Genomic DNA, 23,849 nt, shown 5'->3' on the forward strand with positions numbered 1-23,849 from the left:
AACAAATGGTGTTAATAGAAATGCCATGCAGTCATAGCCAGCTTAGGGCAATCCTTACAGTTTTCAAGGCAAGAGATGGTCAAAGGCCTCCACATAGCAACCTTACTTTTCAGTGGATGTTTGCCATCTAATTACTAACCAAGATTGACTCAGCTTAGCAGCCAAGATCTGACAAGAACAGGCTTGCCTGGGCTATCCAAGTCCCTAACAAGTACAGACAGGATAAGTGTACAGGCATGGAAGAGCTCATGGCTGGTAACCTTCTCCCCAGGGCGCTCAAGTCTTTTGTATAAGGCGATCACCCACAGAGAGGCTTCGATGGAATCCTCCCTCTCCTCCGACTCCCAATTAATCACAGTAATAAAAACAACGGGACATCCTGATAGTACAAAAATAGAGACATGTACTTTGCAAGTCTGACAGTAAAATCCACTGATACAATGAGGCTCAGCACATCTGGGGGCGGGGTGGGGGGAACGGGGCTAAACAGCTCACCTCCTTTCAGCAGACAGTCCAGGGAGTTATCCAGATTAAATTATTCCCTTACACTAAGAAAGCCTCAGGGCCAGGATCAAGGATATTTCCTCCAGAAGGAAGATAGTGCCGTAAATATTCCCCCCACATTTTAGAATCTAGGATTCTGTCTCCATAATATACCCCCCAATACAGCAGGAAGGAATGCTTATATTTTCTGTAGCAAGAAGTCCCAGGAGATTACACTAATCATACTTCCCAGAGAATTCTGGAAGGTAACCTTTACCATGTGGATAATTTCAGGCGGATAGCCGAGTTAGTCTGCAGTAGAACAAAATTCGAGTCCAGTAGCACCTTAAAGACCGACAGCGTTTTCCATAAGCTGTCATGTGCCAAAGCTCATTTCCTCAGATGCTTTGTCAGGTATCTGAAAACGTGAGCTTTAACTCATGAAAGCATCACCAGGTGGGAATTGTGCAAGGTTGTTCCTATAGGTGTCCTAAATGGATACCAGCTCAAGCCTTTCTGCCTTCCTGTTGTTCCCACCAGTTGCTCTAGCTGCTACTATTTCTAGTTACGTAAGCGCTTGTTAAATAGAAAAGTTTGGGACGAGCGGCTTCTTTCCTCTCTCTTCTCGGATCAGACATTGGAGTAGATCTGGTCAGTCCCAGACGTGGGCTGCCAGTTGCTCAGATTTCCAAAATTCCCCAGAGGCCCCAACGATGGTACATTCTCATAATCTTCATCTGTCCTTTCCATCGTCTCATAGGCTTCAGCGCACAGGTCCTAAGGAAAGAACAAGCTTGGGGTTATACATGTTTGAGAAATGTTCTTGAAGAAGTCGGACTAGAAAAGCTGTAAAAGAATAAATGAACAAAATGCATTTGAAGCCTTATTCCAAATCAGACCACTCATACCTTTAGCCCACCAACACCTTTTTTGGTGCCAATTATTTTTTTTATTTTTAGTAAAGAGTCCAGTAGCACCTTTAAGACTAACCAACTTTATTGTAGCATAAGCTTTCGAGAACCACAGTTCTCTTTGCCAGATGCTCAGGGCCAAGCTACACATGATGAATGACACTTGAACAGCAAGTGTATTTCTCCCTGTTCACTTGCCCTCCACTCAATCCACTTGCCGTTCAAGTGTCATTCGTCATGTGTAGCTTGGCCCTCAGATACTCTGATGAAGAGAACTGTGGCTCCCGAAAGCTTATGCTACAATAAAGTTGGTTAGTCTTAAAGGTGCTACTGGACTCTTTACTATTTTGCAACTACAGACTAACATGGCCAACTCCTCTGGGTCTAACTTTTTTTTTTTTTACAGAGTGCCAGATGGGGCTTTTGCCCAGCAGGGCCTCTGACTGGTTGTGCAGATTAAAAACCATCTCGTTAAATTGAGAGCTAAGCTACAAGTGACGCCTGACACAGGTTGGACACTTGTCAGCTTCCCCCAAGTTTTGATGGGAAATGTAGGCATTCTGGTTTTACAGCTTAACTCTCCATTGCAGCTGCAAGACCAGGATGCCTACATTTCCCATCAAAACTTGGGGGAAGCTGACAAGTGTCCAACCTGTGTCAGGCGTCACTTCTAGCTTGGCTCTGAGCTTCTGCCTTCAGTGTTGAAGTTACTATGTGAGTTATACATAACTTGGCTTCCTGAAATGTTGTGGTTGTCTTCACCTCCAGCGGCAGCCATTTTTGTGGTTGCACCCACCACTCTGTGTCAGAATTCCAAAGGTGCCCTCAGGTTCAAAAAGGTCGGGGACCCCTGCTCCAGCTTATGGTCTGCTCTGACCCTCAGTGAATCTTTGGAGTCTCACGGCTAAGCTTCAAGTGATGCCAGACGTGTTTTTTTAATGTGTTGGGGACACAATTTTACCTGGGAACTGTAGTTGAAAACAGCATTATGTCCCTAGCATGGGGAGGCAGGGGAGGGGAAGAACTTTTCCAAGACAGTCGCACAAGATCACTGAGGGAGGGGACCGTTGAAATTATTTTCTTGCAATCTCAACAGAAAGATGAACTACCAACTCTTCCCCTCCTCTGCCTCCCTGTGGTAGGGACAGAGTCCTGTATTTGCAATAAAACAATTTTAAAGTTCCTCTCCTCCAATGATCCCGCGCAGCTGTCTTTGAAAAGCTCTTTTTCTGCCCTGCCTCCCCGTGCTAGGGAGATAACGCTGTTTTCAACTACAGTCCCCAGGTAAAATAGCATCTCCGACACACTGAGTGATTCCGCACACGTTGGATAATGCACTGCCAATCCTCTTTATAGATCATTTGGAATGGATTTTTGTGTGTGCGGAACAAAAAATCCACCTCAAACGATTGATAAAGTGCATTGAAAGTGCATTATCCAACGTGTGCGGAATCAGCCATTAAAAAACATATGTCTGGAGTCACTTGTCGCTTAGCTTTCAGACACACAACAGTCTTTCCTAAGCAGAGATCTTTTACGTGGCAATGCTAAGGACTGAATCTGGGACTTCCTTTTGCAAAGTGTGTGGTCTGTTGCAAAGCTGCTCAATTGCTCTCATGAGGAATGGCTACATTTTTGATAGATGGCTTGATAAGAAAGCAAGAGCAGCCTTGATGGATCGGAACAGTAGTCCATCTAGTTCACCACTGGCACAGAGCAGCCAACCATTTACTCAGGAAGGCCAACAACACAGCACTGCGGGCCCGAGGCCCTTCCCTGCGGCTACCTTCCCAGCATTGGTATTCAATTTACTGCCTCTGAAAGTGGAGGCTCCCTTTTATTCTCCATGTTATGATTTAGGGACTTCTCCTCTAATACCCTTTTTAAAGTCCTCTAACTTCCATGGCGATCCCTACGTCCGCTGGTAGGGAATCCCACAATTTCGTTCGTCATTGAGTTAAGTACTTCTTTTTCTCCATCCTGAGTCTGTGGCTCATCAACTTCACTGGGTGCCCCCCAGTTTAGCGTCATTGAAGAGGGAGAAAACATTCTTTATATGCTTTTCTGTGCCCCATGTATAATTTTATAACAGTCTCCCACTATGGAGAGGGCAGCCAGCCCAAGATTGTATATTGGTGTTTTTATATTTCTTACGCCCCCCCCTGTTTGATTTTACATTTTTTGGTTGTAATCCGCTCAGAGCCCACTTGCAGGACAAGCAGAATATAAGTCTAATTAAACAAATAAGCTCATCCAGTGAACTTCACAGTCAGTCCAGTGTAGTCTTGAAACCCAGATCTCTCCAGTAAAAGTCCAGTACTCTAACCATTACACGGCACTGTGCTGAGGCTGCCTACATTGTAAGTTGTTGGGCTCCCTCTGGCCTTTGGCTTGCTGTACATGTTGACTTTCTCTTCCTCCTTGGAGTCGGATGGCTTTTCTCCTTTAAGAGATACCTTTCGTTCCCCATTTCCATCATTGACATAAATTGTTTGGTCTTCCTCTTCTTCCTCCTCCTCTTTCCCCTCTTTCCCCTTCTGTTTCCTAGCAGGAAAAAAATGGAAGAGGGATCAGGTGTATGGACACCAAACGATCAAGAAAAAAACCCAGTCTGGCCTTCTCAGGTGTCTATTAACAGGGATTTGATCTGCAGGAATCTGTGGCTGAAGATTTCCAGGGCATGGAAACAAAATATTGTTTCATATCGGGATCCCCAACCTTGTTGAGCCTATGGGCACTCTTGGAATTTTGAAAGGTAGCACACACCACAAAAAGTGGCTGCCACGAGGATGCAAACAACCACAAAATGACTGACATGGGGGCTCAGCCTGATAACAAAATGGTTGCAGCTGAGTAGTGGAAGGTTCCAAAAGCAAAACATCCCCTTATGACTGAGGTGGCTGTTTCCAAATGGGTGGTCCCTGAAGACAAAACCATTGCCTGCTTCAGCGAGGTAGAAGAAAGCTACATTGATTTTTAGGAAAAGATTTTTGGGGAAAGGAAGTGGTTGCCAGGAAGTACATCAGCAGGCACCACGGTACCCACGGGGCACTCCTGCTAGGGATCATTTAAAGGCTGCAACAACCCTATGTCTTTATTCCCATATTATGTTGGGAGGAGGCAAGGCTGATAAAAAGTGAATTGCCCAACACAATGGCTGATTCCGCACACGTTGGATAATGCACTTTCAATGCACTTTAGCTATCGTTTGGAAGTGGATTTTTTGTTTCGCACTCAAAAAAGTCAGTTCCAAATAATCTCTAAAGAGGATTGGAAGTGCATTATCCAACATGTGCGGAATCAAAGTGGTGAATTCATGGCAGAAATATGACTTGACCCAAAGCTTCCTGCTGCTCGGCTTGGCCTGCGCTAACCTGCCTTATATGCGCAGTTGCCAAACTCCAGGGGAAGCTTGGAGATTTCCCAGAATTGTAACAACTCCACAAAGATCAGTTCCCCTCGAGAAAATGGCTGCTTTGGAGAGCAGACTCTATGGCATCATACTTAGCTGAGTGTGGTCCCTCCTCTCTCCAAACCTGGCCCTCCCCAGGGTCCACTCCAAAATCTCCAAGAATTTTCCAACCCAGATTTGGCAACCCTACTTGTCGGTTTAAAAAAGCAACATCCGGCCTTGATGTGAACTTGCTCAGTTGCTCCTGAGACTTTCTCACCTGGTCTTTGTCACTTTAAAGATCACAACACCCAGCAGGGTAAAGAGAAGGAAGCCCCCAGCTGCAACCCCACACGCCATGAACAGCAAGGTAGAGTTCCCTGCAAGAGAGAGAGGGAATAAGAGTGACAGGTGTCACATATGCTTTAAAAGAAAAAGCTGTGTTGCCAACTGACCAGGAAAAGACCTGGCATGTTCCGTCTGTAAGAGTAGTTTGGCCTTCATAAATCAGCAGTTAAAGAAGCATATCTCTGTGGTATGAAAAGTTGCTTCATGTGTTGGTTCCTGAGCTCAACCAGCTGCTAAAGGGCACAAGAGCCAAGGCTGGTGGAAAAGCTGGCAACGATACTCAAAGATGTATTGTCGAAGGCTTTCACGGCCGGAGAACGATGGTTGTTGTGGGTTTTCCGGGCTGTATTGCCGTGGTCTTGGCATTGTAGTTCCTGACGTTTCGCCAGCAGCTGTGGCTGGCATCTTCAGAGGTGTAGCACCAAAACCAGCCACAGCTGCTGGCGAAACGTCAGGGACTACAATGCCAAGACCACGGCAATACAGCCTGGAAAACCCACAACAACCATCGATACTCAAAGATGGTGCATTTTTATTTAGAATGTGGGTTTTGGTATTCTGTGGTGTTCTTTTTGATGTTGCAACATTTGATATTCTTTAGATAGGCACAGTTGGTGCTTGATTTGTTTTCTTGTGTGTCTTGTTTGGAAACACTGGATCCTATCACTTATTTAGATATTTATGCCCTATGGCTCTCCCCAATGGGGACCCAAAGCAGGTTACAATATTGTTCTCCCCAAGAACACCCAACAAGCTTCTGTGGAGATTTGAGTCTGGGTCTTCCAGATCCTAGACCAACAATTTAACCACTTACCATACTCGCTGTGTCCATCTATGGTACAATTTTTTAGCTGCATGCATGCCAGGGACTTATTTTCCATTCCAGAGCCTGGATGTAAAAAGAGAGTCCCTTTGAACACGTGCAAAGAACTATCACTTCATTTCATTTGCACTGTGTAATCTGCCTTGGGTCTCAGTGAGAAAGGTGAAATAGTAATGATGATGATGATGATGATATCTGGTTGATACTTGGGTCTCTGGGGGAAACTTGTATCAGCTTAGCAAGGCCAATCAATAATAACATGGGACCTCTGCTTATTGTTGATTGTTTCAGATAATTTGAATTGTTATTGTTGTCGTCATTGTCGTTATCGTTATTCCAGCCCTCCATGAACACCTGGGATCAGGTGGCAAGGATTCCAGTGCAGAGGTTGCTGTCTGACTATCTACATCACTATTCTCTGTCCCGTCTCCCTTTGGTCTTACCTGCTTGGAAGGTGGGCAAGGCGACTTGGCTGGGCCCATGCCGATTGGTGGCTGAGCAGGACACATTGGCCAAGATGGATGCGGGGCCCCTCAGTTCCCCAACGATCATGTGCCCCAGTGAAACCGAGGCTGCCTGAAGCACAGAGCTGTTGAAGTCCTCAGGAATGGTTTGGTTCGGCAGGTGCCACTCGAGGCCCGGTACTGGGTTTCCTTCTGCCAAGCAGTAACACGTGACTATCTCTCCGGTCCTGGATATGGTGCAGTTGCCTTCTGGCAGGATCACTGGCTTGTCTGCAAAGAGGGCATTTGCTGCCGTGATCCCAGACCAAACAACCCACCAATCCACTGTTTCAAAAGTCATCCTTTTTAGAAAAGTGGTATCCATTCTTAAATGACCTTTTAAATGATGACTCACAAATATTTAAGTCACCATATCAGTCACTCATAGATACTGAAATCTAGCAGCAAACAATAAAACATACCATTATAAAAAATATAGGAAAACCTCCTCCAACCTTGGCCGATTCCAGACGGCCCTCCCCATCCCGAAACGTCGCGCGTCGTCGCGCGGAAAACGCGAAATATCGCGTTTTCTCACGCGAGTTTTGCGCGACGTCACGCAAAACTCACGCGAGAAAACGCGGTATTTCGCGTTTTCCACACAACGACGCGCGACGTTTCAGGATGGGGAGGGCCGTTTGGAATCGGCCCTTATTTTCCAATCTTAATTCACAATGCTAAATTTGCTATCTAAAAAAGGTCAGTTCTATGCAAGATATATCACACACTGTTAATAGATCAGATTTTTGTATATCGTTTGGGTTCAGCTTTACTTCCAATGTATTAAAAGCAATTGTACTTATTTGTATGTAAAAATGTTTGAATTTGAATTTGGATAAAAATTAGAGTCATCGTTAAAGGGATGGGGGGGGACTGAAAATGCTGGGTTGAGAAGTTCCTGGAGACTTGGAGGGCAAAGACTGGGGAGGGCAGGGTATGGAGAAGGGTGGGGCCTCAGCAGGCCTTAACTCCGCCTTAGAGCCCTAGAACCCACCCTCCAAAGCAGACATTTTATCCAGGGGAACTTATCTTGGTAGTCTGGAGATGTTGGAATTCTGGGAGATCTCCAGGCCCCACCTGAAGGTTTGGCAACCCTACTTTGCTCCCAAAAGAGTCTGGCTTGAAGCCTGTGGATTCAGAGAGACGTCACCTTGACTTCCACATTTTCAGCCCGCCCTTTCTCATTTGCTTATGTAAGCTGGTAAAAATATGTTTAAATGTTAACTGCCCTCTATGAGAATGTTTAAATGTTGTCCTAAAACTAACAACGAAAGAAGGAAATAGGGTCACTGCCTAGGGTTGCCAGTCCCCCATTGGGGGTGGAGGATCCCCTGCTCCCACCCCCACCACCACCCCGCCCCTGCTTACCTGTCCGGTGGGGGGAGAACATCCCTCCCGGGATGCTGCGGAGCGCAGCAGTGCTCCTGTGCTCCACAGCAGCCCAATTATGGCAAATTCAGCCCCGTGTGGAATATCAGAGCCCTCCCCAGGCAGCATGTGGCCTGTGCAATGACATCACTTCCTGGAAGTGACATCACCATGCAGTCCGGCAGCATGCACGCAGAACAAACGTCAAAAAGGATATCAAAAAGATAGGTGCTGGGCCTTTAACCTCCCTCCTGGTGGGTAGGGGGACCTGGCAACCCTATCACCGCCTTACACTCTACATCGAGGTAGGTGGGGAGTGAGTCTTCTCCCATCCCAACGTCATTCTCCGCGACACAGTAATATGGCCCAGAGTCCCTCGTTACGTTTGTCAGCTTCACTGCAGGCCCAGTGCCTGCTCCCTTCAGCGGTGCCTTGCGTGGCCCAAAAAACCAGCGGTAACTGAGGGTGGGGGGGTTACTGTGGCTGCTACATCGCAGGGTGACGCTGTCTCCTTCCTTCAAGGTCGGGTTCCCCACCACAGAGACGACTGCATCCTTTGGGGAATCTGGAAGAGACAATCTGGTTGGGGTCCGCCACATGGGTTGTTCTTGCATTCACCTCAATCATTCTGTGCTTTACTTATCATACTTCCCTCTCCACCCAGCTTGTTCTTTTAATTATTGAGAATGGCAAAATTCCCCAGGGTTGAATTAGCACATAGGATTTTTCTTGCATTACAGATGCTAATTTTTTGCACATCACACCAATACTCTATCAAGCTAATTACAACATGCATTAAAGCTAGCTTCCTGATGCTTTAATTTACAATAACCCTCCCAACCTCTACCTAAATTTTAAGGACTCCTTCCTTTAAAATGTTGTAATTATATTTATATTTCACTCTCTCTGTAGAGCAGGCTCAGAGCAGATCGCATCAGAGTATAAAAACAAGGTAGCATAATAAATAAAAACACTTTCCCCACTTCTTGTATCTGATGAAGGGAACCTTGACTCTTGAAAGCTCATACCATGGAAAACTAGTTGGTCTTTAAGGTGCTACTGGACCAGAATCTTGGGCACCCAAAGCTTCCTTGAAAACCATTCTTCTTGCACACCTGAAAGTGCTAGCAGCAGAGGACATGAACACCACAATGGACAAAAACCTCTGTGGGGAGAGTAACGTGAGCAGGGCCATATTAACCCATGGCCAGGCCCCTAGGCTTTCAGGTATTTTGGGCCCCCTCCGGCACTTCAATCTTTCACCCCACCACAGCTGACAGCCTGACCCTGGTACAGTAGGTACTAGGCCGCAGTACATAGCCCTATATCCATTTTGAGGTTCTCCTGAAGAATTCTATTGACAATTTTAAAAATATTTTTATTGCGTGAGTAGAACTCTTCAGAAAAGCACATTTTGGGGGTATAATTGTTCAATACCGTAATATTTTGAAGTGAATAATTTTTTTATTACTTATAAAAATATATATAATGTATTTATTTATCTATTTATTTATTATTTTTTCAATTTATATACCGCCCATCCCCAGGGGCTCTGGGCGGTGAACAGTTAAAATCGATAAAAATGTATGGATATAATTTATGGATATAAAATATGTAATTTATTGATAATTGTTTTAATATAAGAGACAATTTGTTTCACTTCAATAAGGAAGCAGTTAATTATCTTATTAATAGAGACTATTAACAGAGAATCAATTAATTGTAGTTTATGGTGGGGGGGCTCAGCAAAAAAAACTGATGGGCCCCTAATCCTTGTGAGGTCCCTAGGCTTCAGCCTAGTCAGCCTTATGAATAATACGACCCTGAACGTGAGGGAAATGATGTCATGGGATCCAAGCCAGTATATCTGATCCAAGCCAGTACATCTGAGTACCTGAGAGTAAGGAGCAGTTAACAATGGAGGGCTTTTGCCTTCATATTCTCCTTCCCAGAATCAATAGTCTAGTCTAATACTGGGAAATAGTATGCTCAAATAGATGGATCTTCATGCTGAAGAACGTGAAGATGGTCTTCTCTCGAACAGCGGCATCACTTGATGTTTGAAAAGTGGCAACTAAGAGCCTTCTGTGAGGTTAAGCAGAAGAGTACACTGATATAGGACTGGCAACACATTTGTTGACAGTGAATTTATATTTGCAACCACTGCACGATAGGCAGAGAGTCAACAGGTACAGTCTATTAGGATAAGGAAGTGACCCTTGCTGAACTTTTGCCCATGACAGCAGAAAAAAAGTGGTAACCCTACACAAACAGATCTGTATAATGGGTATAATAATATTAAGAAGAATTTGTTTCCTTGAGTGGCTTCACTCCACTATCCCCCACTCTACCCAGGTACTTCTTTTAGTCAAACCACTGGAATCCAAGGAGGCAGATAAGGAAATGTGGACTTTTAAAATCAATCAGAACATCTTTCAGTTTGAATCTGAAAATTGCCACAGGATGTTAAATAGAAGGTTACTACAGCACCGTAGTTGGAGCTATAGTAATCCACTAACTTCTTCCCAAACACAAGGCCAGTATTATTCCCAGAGAGATAACCTATAATTAAACTCTGAAATCCAATCTGTTAGAGCGTAGCTTTTTTTTGACATCCACTTCATGCACTTGACAAAATGGAGCCCAATTTCATTGCATCAAAGAACAGCAAGCATCTAGTCCTCATGGTGCCTAGAAAAGAGACTTTAAAAATGTTGGCAGGTGGGTATCCATGTTGGTATGCGGTAGAAGAGCAAGATTTGAGTCCAGTAGCACCTTTAAGACCAACCAGATTTCTAGGGTATAAGCTGTCAAAAGTCAAGCTCTGACTTTGACGAAGGAAGATTGACTCTTCAAAGCTTATACCCTGGACATCTTGCTGATGTTTAAGGGGCTAGTGGGCTTGAGTCTTGCTTTAAAAAATCTGTTTTGCTGATTGAAGATCAATTGCTTATTGTCCCCTCCCTCTCACCCCCCAAAGTACTCACATTTGACTTGCAAAGTAATACCCCTGCGAGACACCTGCTGGGTGGGGAAAGTGGCTGTGCACTGCAGATATTTGCCGTGGTCTTTGTAGGACGGGACGTAGTTGAGCCCCGACTCTGTCCGCCAGACACCATCTGCTAGACGTTCCTGGATGGTCACAGCTTTCTCGCCAGTAAGGTTCCAGGTGATAGTAGGTGGGAACAGAGGACAGGTGTGTAAGGCTGAGCATGCCAACGAGGTCCGGTCACCCTCGGTCAATAACCCTGGATCGTTCAGCTTGAGCTGTTCTGGAACATCTGGAAACACGAGAATGGGGGAGGGGTAAGTTTCAGAATATCTAGAAACAAAGGAATGGATAGCCATGTAGAAAATGCATTAAGAGGTAAGCTGGCCGGTTGAATTTTGGCCTGTTGTGCAGGGAAGTCCTGACCAAATGGACACAAAAATCAAGCTTTTGAACCATGAACAGGCCCGCTGTTCATATAAGATCTTCGTCTGGCTCCGAAAAGCTACCGGCGTCTTTAGAGGAGGACCAGAAGATTGCAATAGAAGGATGCAGCTCACCTGTTACTTCCAGGCGGACTGTGACATCATAGAACCGGTGGCTGACCGAGTCTGGATTGATCCACACGTAGTAGCTCATGGCATCCTCACGGCGCACGTCTTTGAGGATGAGGGTGCAGTTGCCCAACTCCAGGTCTCCCACCACCTCCGTCCGCCCCCGATACTCGGCAAGAACGCTCCTTGAGCTCTTGCTGTTGTAGATTTCCGGGTAACCTCGTGACCAGTACTGGTACCAAGCCACACTGAATTTTCTTCCCCAGGAATCACGGGCACCTGGGAAGGTGAATGAGCACGGAATGACCACGCAGGAGCCCTTCAGAGCTTGGATTGAGCTGGGCAGTGTGGAACTCCAGGCCACAGAGACAGGACTGTAAAACAGAACTGGAGAAAGGCATGCGTGTTTTAAACATGAGCTAAAATTGCAGGGACTAGTGTTGTCATGGGGAATTGCTTTTTACCGAATTTTCAGTCATCGATTCCATTCAAGAGGGATTTCAAAGAGGGATTTATCTTTCATTTCTCTTTGTACAGAAAAAGAGTGCACCCTTTTGCAACTTCAGCCCTCGCAACTGTTTTGTTACACACCACAAGGTGGCACTGTAGCTGGAGGATAGAAAGGTTTGGATATTGACTGCCTCTGAACATCTAAAGAGAGAATTTTTGCCACTGGTCTAGAGAGATCAAGCAAGTCCTAGACCTGGAAGCAGCGAGGAACATACCTAGGAGAAATCCTGACGGGATATAGTTGCTGTAGAGTTGCATGTTGCGAAGTCCCTCTTGGATTTCAGCCCTGAGAAAGGGTCAGGGCCAAGGGAGAAGACTCTTTCCTTCTTCTCTTCCGCCTCTCGGCTCAGTCATGAACCACCTAGGGAAACTGGCTGGAAGGAGGAGAAAAACTTAACTAAATAGATTGAAGTGTGTCTATCTCTTGCAATTTCCATATTTATGTATGCACGCTCCCCCTCCTGAAATATTGTCAGGCACAGTTCTATGCCTTCAACAGTTGATTGTTCTGCAAGAATCAGCAGGGGAAGTTACCCTCCCCTGGTAAGTTCTGCAAACCAAACTTTTGTTGAATTTATTTATTTATTTGTTTGTTTCATTGCATTTCTATTTAGTCATCCCCGCAAACAGGCTCAGGGCAGATTACATCAGTTAAAACATAATCACGATATAACAAAGATTAACAAATCTTAAAAGCATATTAAAATCACAATTTACATATAAATAATTAAAAGATATCAAGAGGGCGGTGACCACAGTATAACTTAACTTATCTTTGCTCAATAAAGCAGAATTCTAAAACGATGTTGGTAACACATCTGGTGGGGGGGATTTAAGCATTCATTGACTCCCTCCCCCACACATGGCCAGTATGAGCAGGCTGGGACAGGCGTCTTTAGGGTCAGCTGGCAACCTGGCACAGATAGATATGAAGATTTCAAGAGGTGAAAGTCTGTGCCTCAGTGAAAGAACTCGTTTTCTGCGTGCCAACAGTTCCAGGTTCAACCCCAAACATCAACCAAAACACAGGAGGACCCAATGTCCTTAGACACCTGACATAAAGAACAAGATTCTAAATTTTTCTAGATTTTTTTTCTTTTTTAAAGTGCAAGTGCAAAAAGTGTGAACAATATAAACAACAATTTCATATTATATCATACCAAAATACCCCACATTTACTCTATATCAAAAAGAGTCAATAACAGTATATCATCCAGACCAATGCTTGTTACCACATATTATCATAATTTCTCCGATAAGTCGATCATAAGGTAAGTAATGAAGTTCATAAAGCAAGTCCATAATCCATGTAGTAGTATAAATTTTCTTTTCACAGGCAAAATCCAACCAGGAGAAATAGAAGGAATTCTCCAAGGGAGTTGGCAACGGGTGCGGCAGCATGGATTACGTGGCTTTGGTTATTGTATGAGACCTGCCCCATTGATCTTGTAATATTATCAACCCCAAACATCACTAGTTCCAGGATCTCTGGTAGCAGATGGTAGATCTGTCTTTGTCCTTAAACTACGTGGGCTAAAAGTTTGATTCAGTTATAAGGGTATGATCAAATAAGAACTGCCTCCTCCTGTATTGTCCTACCTACCAGTTAACACCCTCTTCTTAAATCCTGTTTCCTGTGCCTGTATAGGTGAACAGGTGGTGACCTCGGACAGTACTTTTCCTGTGTTTATATGTTGCCTTCCAGGCCTGACTGAGACCTGCTTTCCTTTTAAGCAAAGCCAGGTATGAAATCCGCTGAGGAAGAAATAAATTTTGAGCTGTGTTTTCCTGAGCAGTGGAAATCCTGATTGCCAGTTTAAATTTCATTAGTTTTTGGCTGGGCATCAGTTCCTCGAATCGGGAGACAATGGCGAACCCCTGGATTGGGTGTGTGTGTCTCTTCTAGAGATGGGCACGATCTGCATTACGATCAAAAAACCCCACGATAATGGCGTTCACGCAATCGGGACCTGGTGGATTGTTGTCTTCCACGGCAAACGATCCAGCGGTCGGGAGGGGGCTGGACCGGGGCTGGACGGGGTGATCATGATAGGATCAGGAAGCTAGGCATTCAGGCGCCAACAATCTATTCCCCTGGCAATGGAGGCAGGGGAATGCCTGAGCTCTGTTTGAAACTTGATAATATTTCCCCTAGCAAGGAAAAGCAAACAGTTGTGAGTGAAAAGGTGGCCTCCTGAGAAAAATATAAGCAAAGTGATTTGGAGAGGAAGGGGTTAAGACTTAAGAGAGAGAGAAAACAAGAGAGCCGCTTTGAGTGTGGCTATCAGCAGAAGCTGTTTTGCGCTCCTCTCCTGAGTTCATTCAGTGCGTTGAAAGAGTTAACAACACTGAGAAGAGATCTCTCCTCCTGACTGAGTTCATTCAGTGCGTTTTGGAAGACTGGCTGCTTGCTTTTAAAATCGGGTGGGGAGGAATGGATTCTATCCCTGCTTTTTTTAAAAAGCTGGCTGAAACTTGTTGATGGGGTGTCTCTCTCTATCTCTATTTGGAGAGGCAGGGACAGGTTAAAAACTCCCCCCCTGCTCTAAGTGCGTGAGTGTGTGTGTGAGAGAGAAAACGTCCCCTCCCTGAGGGGAGGCGGCTCGTCGCCGGGTTAAAAACTCCCCCCCTCTGCTCTAAGTGTGTGTGGGGGGGGCACCCCTCCGCTTTGGCCTCCCCGATCCCCGATCGGAAACGGGACTTGATCGGAGTGAATTGGAGATCTGGGGTCATCACCAGCGCAGATCCACGATTAGTTTGATCGGTATTTTTTTTGGGATCGTGCCCATATCTAGTGTCTTCCCGTCTCCTCTGCAAAACCTTTCTCCCAATTTTATCAACAGCGAAGCCTTCTTGCAAGGCTGAGACACCACTTCACTGTGTGATCTTTACAACATTTTTGTTTTGAAGCAGCAAAGGTCAATGAAGAGCCAGTCCTTTTAAATAGCCTTGCAGCAGACAGAAATTCAACAGGCAAAGCTTTCTCCCCATCCTCAGCCCCAATTGCCCTTACTCCAAGCTAGGAACAGTGACCCCAAGCAAAGAAGAACTCTTTCTTTAGAAAAATAGCTCCAGGAAGTAAGCAAGCTTCTGAGAAAGGCACTGCACCTCCGAGGAAGGACTGAGTGCAAACTTGAATTGTCAGTGTTGAAGCTCTGTTGGGAAACAGAAGGAAGAGATCATCTTTGAGAATATGCGAGGGTTGCCATACTCCAGGTGGGGCCTGGATATCTCCAAGAATTACAACTGATCTCCAGGTGTTGTACGCAAACTTGTACCTTGAATGTCCCTCTAGCCAATCACGATAAGAGAGAGACGCAGAGTCCTGTAGATGAAGCAATCTATAATTGTCTATTAAACAATGGAGAAACGATGGTTACACAGAGAGTAAAAGGTCTCCTTGTGCCCAACGCTCATCAGAGCTACAATAGCAGTGCAAAGCAATTCATACCTTTTGGTTAATTATAATATTTGTTATTTTATTGGCTCAGAAACTACAGTGGCCACCATTGGCTTGAGGGCAGCCACCTACAGATGTCCAGGGGTCTCCTCATTGGAAGAAGCAACTTTAGTCAATAACACAATTACAATATTACCCGATACTCATTTCTTATCTCATATTTCCTTGTCTTATCTCTAGAAGGGTAGTCTTCCTTCCTTTCTCACACATCTCTTTCATAGACTTTTCATTCATGTCCATTCCTTTGGTCAATGTAACATTCGACAATCTTAGTCAAGACGCCCCTCTGTTGCTTCTGGCAACCTTGTGGGCTTGATTCAGAGATGATTTCTCCGGGTCCCGTGGGAGGGGAGTAATCTCTCCTTCTCTGGAATGTCCTGTTAGCCTTGGACAGTTCCATTGCTCTAACCAACTTACAGATAAAGCCTTCTTTCTTTCAGCAACATAGTTTCTATCTTCTCCTACAGGTTTCTATTGCTACGTTTTGCATAAACAGTTCTACAAAGAGGTTTCTGTATTAACTCATACAGCAGGTGTGTGACAGGTGCCTCTCTACCATATAGCAAGCCTTATACTGATACATCTCAGTTCTCGCAGTGATTAACATGTTTAACATGCATTCTTCTTTGGTCTTTTGTTTCAAGTTTCATTTTCTTGCAAGTTGCGTTACAAATAGTACAATCGCTCCTGAGAATAGTAAAAGTGCATAATAGTGAAAGACACGGAAAAGGTATATAAAATCTCTTTCATTAAATCCATATCCCACACAGGCAACTGGGATCAGTTCCCCTGAAGAAAATGGCTTTTGTGGAGACTGAGCTGTATGGGATTAAATCCCGCTGAGGTCCCTCATCTCTCCAAATCCCATCCTCCCCAGGCTCCGCCTCAAATTTCCAGGGATTGGCAACCCTGGAATATGCAGAGCACATTGCAGAGCACATCACTGGGTAGCCGCCACACAAAGGCAATGCCTCGAATGAAATTTACGCTCAGTCGCATCACATTTTAAAATTAAAATGGAGAACAACCTAGAATTGCATCTATTATTCAGCTAGGGTTGCCAGCTCCAAATTGGGAAATTCCTGGAGATCTGGGGGGGGGGGGTGAAACCTGGAGCAAGTGGGGTTTGGGGAGGGAAAGGACCTTGGCATGGCATAATTCCATAGAGTCCACCCCCCAAAATAGCCATCTTCTCCAGGTGAACTGATCTCTGTGGCCTGAAGACCAGTTGTAATTCTGGGAGATCTCCAGCCACTACCTTGAGACTGGCAACCCTATATTCAGCCTTTGACCCATTAGGGGAGAGGGGAGAAAAGAGATCCAATGTCACCCTGTAAGTAGCACTGTCTTTGAACCCAGAGCTACCCAGTTCTAGTCTGCTGCTCTAACCACTGCACACACTGGCTCTCAGTCAAAACAGAGGAAAGTGTAGCTTTTTCTGGAGTTCATTGACAGCACATACAGAAGCACGTGAGCGAAGGAGAGAGCACTCCCCTCCCGTGCTGGCAGGCAGCCAAAGTCTGGCTGGCGCAAGCAACCAATCTCCGCTGTGAACATCCGAGCCTCATGCACCAGCCGGTCACCTCTAGCAGGCCTCTGTCAAATGTTGCCTGCAGCTGCCCCCAACCATTTTTTAAAAAATCTGTAGCTTCCCCCCCTCCTGACAAATGGGGATGTAAGCAACAGCAGCTTCAACCTCCCCCCCCCCCTCAATCTGCAAACTACACACATGGCTCTCTCGGCCAAGCTGCCTGCTCACAGTGAGACATGGCTGTGTCAGCGTGCAGTGCGCACAGTGTTCTAGCTATGTACAGAGCCATAACCTCTGGGCGATTCAAGCCGCTGTCTGCACCAATTGATGGCTGACTTCTCAACCCCTCCACCTCCCCCCAGGGTAAATAGTGCTCAGTTTTTAAATGAGGAGTTCTGAGCTGCCTGTGTGACATGCTTTGCATCAGAGAACCCTCCTGAATGCGTGGAGGAGACCTGCCAGGATTCAGTCGGGTCTCTGTGCACATCAGGTTTTTCCTCCATCCTGATTAACTGCATGTGTCCAAAAGCTCACATGTTTGTGAGGTCATGTACAGCCCCGCTGGTGTGATTAGACAAGAGGGACTTAAAACAGCTAATAACATCGACCTCCTCTCCTCTGCTTTATCCTGATAACAAGAGACCTGTGAGGTAGGTTAAGCCGGGCACAGAGTCATTCAGAAAGCTTCCATGGCAGAGCAGGGATTTTAACCCAATTGTCCCAGATTCTAGTTCAACACCCTACCCACTGTGCCATGCCACCTCTCAACAGCCCTGTGTTTGCAACATGGAAGGTTGCCAACTGACCAGAGGGGAGAGGAAATGGGTCAGTTAGCTGCTGTGATTTTTTTTTTGCAGCAGCAGCAGGTTGAGCTGTGGAAATCAAGAGAAGCTTTTCATGGCATGGAGATCATATTGATCAGCTGCCACTGCCTGCATCTCCAACTGCATCTCCAATTGTTGAATACACAGCAGTAGTGGCCAGTAAAAAAGTTGGTATCCTTACCACAGTGGGCAAAAACGTACATCAAATCTTTGTCCTTTATCGAGGGAGGGAACGAGGGAGGGAGGGAACAAGGGAGGGATGGATAGATGGATAGATGGATAGATGGATAGACAGATAGACAGATAGACAGATAGATAGATAGATAGATAGATAGATAGATAGATAGATAGATAGATAGATAGATAGATAGATAGATAGATAGATAGATAGATAGATAGATAGATGGATGGATGGATGGATGGATGGATGGATGGATGGATGGATGGATGGATGGATGGATGGATGGATGGATGGATGGATGGATGGATGCAGCTTCACAGAGATTGCAATATCAAAAGAAGTGTTGGAAGCTTGCAAGGTGTGAAGAAAAGATTCTCAGAACCTCATCTCCAACTGTGGTTCTTAACCTTTCATATCTTACATCCCTCCAATCTTTCTATCACCATGATAGAAAGAAAATGTTCACTTTTCCTGAGAAGGGCATTCATATTTTTACAGGCATCCTGTTGTTATATTTATCATTGATGGGGATTTATTGATGGGGATTGAAGGTGAGCAATTTCTTAGTAAATGTTATGAAAAGCTTGTGTCCCACTGGTGGTACAGGTATCACTGGTTGATAATCCCCACTCTACAATACTCTGTTTTGGCCTATTCTAGGCAAGATGGACAAAGGAACTGAACCAAGTTCTTGGGGGCAAGTTCAAATTAAATATTACCATTGCTTTCCAACACAGATTCCATCACCAGTCAGTTCCCCATTATATCTCCATCCTCTTTATCACAAACAGTTGTCTTCTGGTTTTTTTCTTGACAGGCTCCATGTTATTAACGACTGGATGACAGGCTGAAATTCAATGGGCGTTGAATTTCTGTGTGTGTGTCTTGTTTCACTCATTGAATTACTACCTGTCGTGCAGTTGTTAGTCTCTTTCACGCAAAAACATCCCAGACTGGCATCCCTACTGACACATATCCACTTATCCCTTAATTCAGCCAACCAACAATCTTCTTTAGCGTTATCTCTAAAATCATCTGGTTGAGGGAACATTCATGTAAAGATCTAATTAGCATGTTAGTAGCAAAGTTTGAAAATTACTTTCGAAAACCAGATTCAAAGTTGCAGGATCTTCCAGCTGGGTTTTAGATTCTTCCCAGATATTTAGCTTGTGCGTGAGCAAATACTGAAAAGTTTGTGTTAGCCATAAATGTAATTTTGGAACTCATGTGTCACCTTTTTCATGCTCTGAAGCACTCCAAATATTTCCAGAAACTAAAAAGAATATAGTACATCAAAGGTATCTTTCAAATGCTAAACTGTTCTTAATGCAGAAATAAGAATGATTTCATATTCTTGCCCCTGCTCTTTTGACCAGAGAATCCCTATTTTGATTATCTGCCTTGGTATGAATCAGACCTGTAATTCTATATTTTGGGCATGGCTTTCTCTTTCCTTGCATGGAATTTCCCCCATGAAATGTACATTTTTTCCAATATCATTTGTGAGTTAATCTGCATCATACATCACCATCATATGACTTACATCATACATATAATATATATAAAATATTTTATATTAATATATTATATATATTATATGTATGATGTAAGTCATATGATGGTGATGTATGATGCTGATTAACTCACAAATGATATTGGAAAAAATGTACATTTCATGGGGGAAATTCTATACATACATATAAATACCTTATAAACTGTGCATAACAATGAACGGAACCAAAAGCAAAAGACAGAGAACTGAAACTACTGATTAAAAAAAAAAGCCAGTTTTGTGTAGTGGTTTGAGAACCAGTTTGAGAGCCAGTTTGGTGTAGTGGTTAAAAGCGTGGGACTCTAATCTGGAGAGCCAGGTTTGATTCCCCACTCCTCCACTTGAAGTCAGCTGGGTGACCTTGGGCTAGTCACAGTTCTCTCAGAGCTCTCTCAGCCCCACCCACCTCACAGGGTGTTTTGTTATGGAGATAATAACAACATTGTAACCACTCTGAGTGGGCATTAAGTTGTCCTGAAGGGCAGTATATAAATCAAATATTATTATTAATGTTATTAACACTAAACTTAAACAAATCCAAAAAAGACAGCAACTAAGGAACAATCACTCCGTCCTAGCTACAGAGTTTTTGTTTCAAGGATCCGGCATTCTAACCAGTGCTGAAATGAATAGGCAGCAAGAAGAGGAGGGTTTGAGAAATTCCTGCTCTGATCTGCTCAGTTTACAAAGTTGTATTTGGAAAACATCATTTCCGACTCTGGCTACTGAATTCTGAAAATGCGAAATCCTGTTTTGATGTCAGTTGCTGGCAACCACTGCTCAAGATAAGCCGTGGATGCTGAGCCTTAGAAGAAAGAAAGAGATACACAAACAAGATCTATTTTTAAAAACCAAAAGTGGTTAGCTGGCCAGCTGCAATTGCATTCCACTCGATCCATCTTGACACACCCTACTGTCCATCCCTATAAAATTCCATCTGTCCATTCTTATGGGTTGCCTCTCCCCATCTGTTTCCACCTATGTCCCCCCCTCTGATCCTCACCCGCACTCCTCCCTCTACCGAGCTAGAGAAGCAAGCAACCACCCACCCATTTCCTCGCACTCATCCCTGAGTAATTATTCCTTAGTTATTCTCCTTTTGCATTATTCAAGTTTGGTTTGGGGTATTTTTTTTTAATCAGTAGTTTCAATTCTCTGTTTTTTGCTGTTGGTTCTGTAGATTTGTTCATTTGCTTGCGTTGTGTGTGTGTGCTGTACATTTTGATGTATACAGTAGAAAAGAGCATGAGTCCAGTAGCACCTATAAGACTAACAAAATGTGTGGTAGGGTCTGAGCTAACATGAGTCACAGCTCACTTCTTCAGTATCTGTAGCTCACGAAAGCTCCTACCCTACCACAAATTTCGTTAGTCTGATAGGCAGGGCTTTTTTTCGGCAGGAACTCGGTCGAACAGAGTTCCGGCACCTCTTAAAAATGGTCACATGGCCGGTGGCGCCGCCCCCTGATCTCCAGACAGAGGGGAGTTTAGATTGCCCTCCGCGCTGCTGGAGCAGTGCGGAGGGCAATCTAAACTCCCCTCTGTCTGGAGACCAGGGGGCAGCGCCACCGGCCATGTGACCGTTTTCGCCAAGGGCAATTTAAACTTTAAAAAACTCCCCCCTTGTTCCAGCTGACCAAAAGTGACGTCATTGTGCGGTCTTGAGTTCCACCACTGAGTTCCACCACCTCTTTTCGCAGGAAAAAAGCCCTGCTTATAGCTGCTACTGGACTCTTGCTCTTTTCTACTGCTACAGATTAACACGGCTACCCATCTTGATCTATTTTGATGCATAGTTTATGGAGTATTTACATGCACGACATAAGTCATATTATAATGCTATTTAACTCACAAATAAAATGGACATTTTGTGGGGGGAAATTCCATGCAAAGAAAGAGAAAGCCATGGACGACATCCAGGATCACAAGTGTGATTCATGGCAAGGAGGAAAATTAAAACAGAGATTCTCAGGTCAAAAGAGCAAACCTTCCGTCTAATGCTCTTCCCAGCACTTCCGCACCTTGGTCACTGCAGGGATATGTAATGCTGCACTCCCAAGCCTGCAGACCTCAGCATCTGGCCCACAGCCTGGGCTAGCAGTTCACATGTGACTGGTTTAATTTCCTACTTCTTTTTTCCACATTGGAGTAGACAATTCACACAGCCACTGGGCAGAGAGTCCTGAAAGCAGCAGCACAAAACTTTGCATTTCCTGCATGTCATATTTCTCCAACATTTCCCAACACCTGGCCGATGCTTTGATCTACAACTGAACAGCAATTCTGCTGGATCAAATTGAAGGGCTGTCTAGTCCAGCATCCTGTAAGATGCTGCAATCGTCCGGGAAGATGCTGGAGATCTTTTAAAAATAAACTCAAAGGAACTTTATTTAGGAGAAATGAATAAACACAAGACCTAACAGAGTTCTTCATAGCAGATTCTCTAGCCAACTTACCCAGAGACACTAGTAAAATCTGGGCAGGGACTCCTCTAAATTCTAGCCCCCTGGGAGTTATAAATCATGAAAAGGGATTTCTGAATATTATGCATCCCATTTCCCACAGTGGCCAGCCAGATGCCCCCTGGAAGCCCACAGGCAGAACATGGGGACCAAACCCGTCCCGTTCTCCCAGAAACTGAAGTTCAGAACAACACTAGTTCAAAATGTGGAAGTTCCACTGTGCCATCATGGCCGATCCCTGTCGACGGACCCCTTCTTCATAAATATCTTTCACTCCCCCCTCTCCCAAGCCATCTAAGCTAACGGAACTCACTGCCATCTCTACGTCTTGTGGCAGTGAGTTCCATAAATCAATTTTGCATTGTGTAAAGAAGCACTTTTCTCGGTCTTGTCCAGAGGCTGCTGTTGTCAGTTTGCAAGCGCACAATTCTATCACATGCTGAATGCTCCTGTGAATCTGTCTTTAATTAACAGCCACAGTCAACCTTTCTAGCCTGATTATCATGCTCTGGCTTTATTGGGATGGGGGCAAGGAAAGAGGGGAAGAGATAGTGGAGGGAATCAGGATTCCAACCAAAGAAACTGGAACGTGACATTCTCTGTCCTCTGAAACTAGGGTCTGGCAGTCAGAATACAGAAAAGTGCAGAATTCTTCTGAAGTTTTTGTTAATCTCAAGGTCTGCCAGAGGACAGTGGCATCTTAGAAGATTTTGTTGAACTATGTCTATAATTGTGAGAATCGACTGGAGTCTCTGATTTGACATGGAGAAGGGGCTACTAGAGGAGACTGGGGTCTGGCTCTTCTGATCTAGCTGGTATAGAACAAGAGGGGCACAGCACAGCAATGCCCCTCTTGGGAAAGGGATTCTCTTGGGTGACACTGGGGAGATTCTCTTGTGCGTGGTCAAAAACCTTGCACGCTTCTTCAAGCGAGGCAAAAACCTCGGATCCTGCCTTCAGCCGCAGCATGAAGAAGGAGAGTGCTAGTGCTAGCAGCCGGCAAGGACGCCTGGGTCCGCTTCTCTTGCCAGCTGTGCAAAGCAGGATTGACTATCCTTGTCAACACCCAACACATCTCCCCCCCCCACCAGCTGTTCTCAATCCGCCCCAGCACTGTCCCTTCCTGCACACAAATGCATGCACTCACATCTCTCCCAGGGCTCACCTGTCACAGACTGGGGGGGGGGTGATCCCTGTGGCTCCCCCCAGCACCTGCAAGCGGGGCCGGCTTCCTCCTCACGCTCTATTTCCTCCTGTCTGTCATTCTCTTTACCGTTTCATCCCTCCCCTGCCTGCCTGCCTGCCTTTCTCGCTCTCCCCTCCCTCCTTCCCCCTCGTGTCCTCTCCCCCTTTGCTGCCAACTATAAATAATCACTTCTCTCTTGCTTTCTCTCTCTCTCTCTCATGTGAAGTTTCGCAGTTCTGCTGCATCCAGAGACTTCATCTGCAACTGGCCTTCACTAGCCACCCTGCTTAGAGTTGCTGATGGAGCCTAAAGGATGCATGCCCTTCTGGCATTTGGAAAACCACCCTGGGGCAATACCCTCCAGATTTCCTCAGCTCAGGACCAGGGGTTGTGTGGGGTGGGGGTAAGCTACATTTTAGCAGGGCCTGGAGGCACAGGGACCCAGCTCAGGCAGTGATCTGCCCAGTATCATGGCATGGTCTGTTATGTCCTCTGAAAAAATTTGCGTCCAGGACTTGGGAATGGGGCTTGGCTTTGCTTGCAGAAGGTCCCAGCAAGTTGAATTCAATCCCCAGAAAATCCAGTTCAAAAGATCAGGTAGGAGGAGGGAGTATGAAAGAGCTCTGCCTAGAAAGTCCCGAACTGCCTGAGTAGACAACCTTGACAGACCGACCATGTGTTGCAGTAGAAGGCAGCTTTGTGCATTTATGTGATTAGTGAGATTTTGTGTGTGGGACAGGATCCTGATTGAAGGTAGGGGGCTGTATTCTCTCC

At 45.1% G+C, this 23,849-nt stretch overlaps 1 protein-coding gene across 2 annotated transcripts; it reads right to left on the minus strand.

Moving 5' to 3' along the window:
- Positions 1 to 380: 380 nt before the first annotated feature.
- Positions 381 to 23,128, minus strand: LOC129343418 (myelin-associated glycoprotein-like). Of its 2 annotated transcripts, XM_054999608.1 has the most exons (10): positions 23,055 to 23,128; positions 12,096 to 12,254; positions 11,377 to 11,757; positions 10,815 to 11,108; positions 8,120 to 8,392; positions 6,400 to 6,690; positions 5,948 to 6,022; positions 5,066 to 5,165; positions 3,752 to 3,938; positions 381 to 1,260 (listed from the first exon to the last, which is right to left on the minus strand). In XM_054999608.1, exons 2-10 carry the CDS (start codon positions 12,136 to 12,138, stop codon positions 1,114 to 1,116), a joined length of 1,791 nt encoding a protein of 596 aa, XP_054855583.1. In that variant the 5' UTR covers positions 12,139 to 12,254; positions 23,055 to 23,128; the 3' UTR covers positions 381 to 1,113. The 2 variants fall into 2 exon arrangements, with proteins under 2 accessions (XP_054855583.1, XP_054855584.1); XM_054999609.1 differs by lacking the exon at positions 5,948 to 6,022.
- Positions 23,129 to 23,849: the final 721 nt, after the last annotated feature.

This window comes from Eublepharis macularius, chromosome 15, assembly GCF_028583425.1.
Source record: "Eublepharis macularius isolate TG4126 chromosome 15, MPM_Emac_v1.0, whole genome shotgun sequence".
Taxonomy (NCBI): domain Eukaryota; kingdom Metazoa; phylum Chordata; class Lepidosauria; order Squamata; family Eublepharidae; genus Eublepharis; species Eublepharis macularius.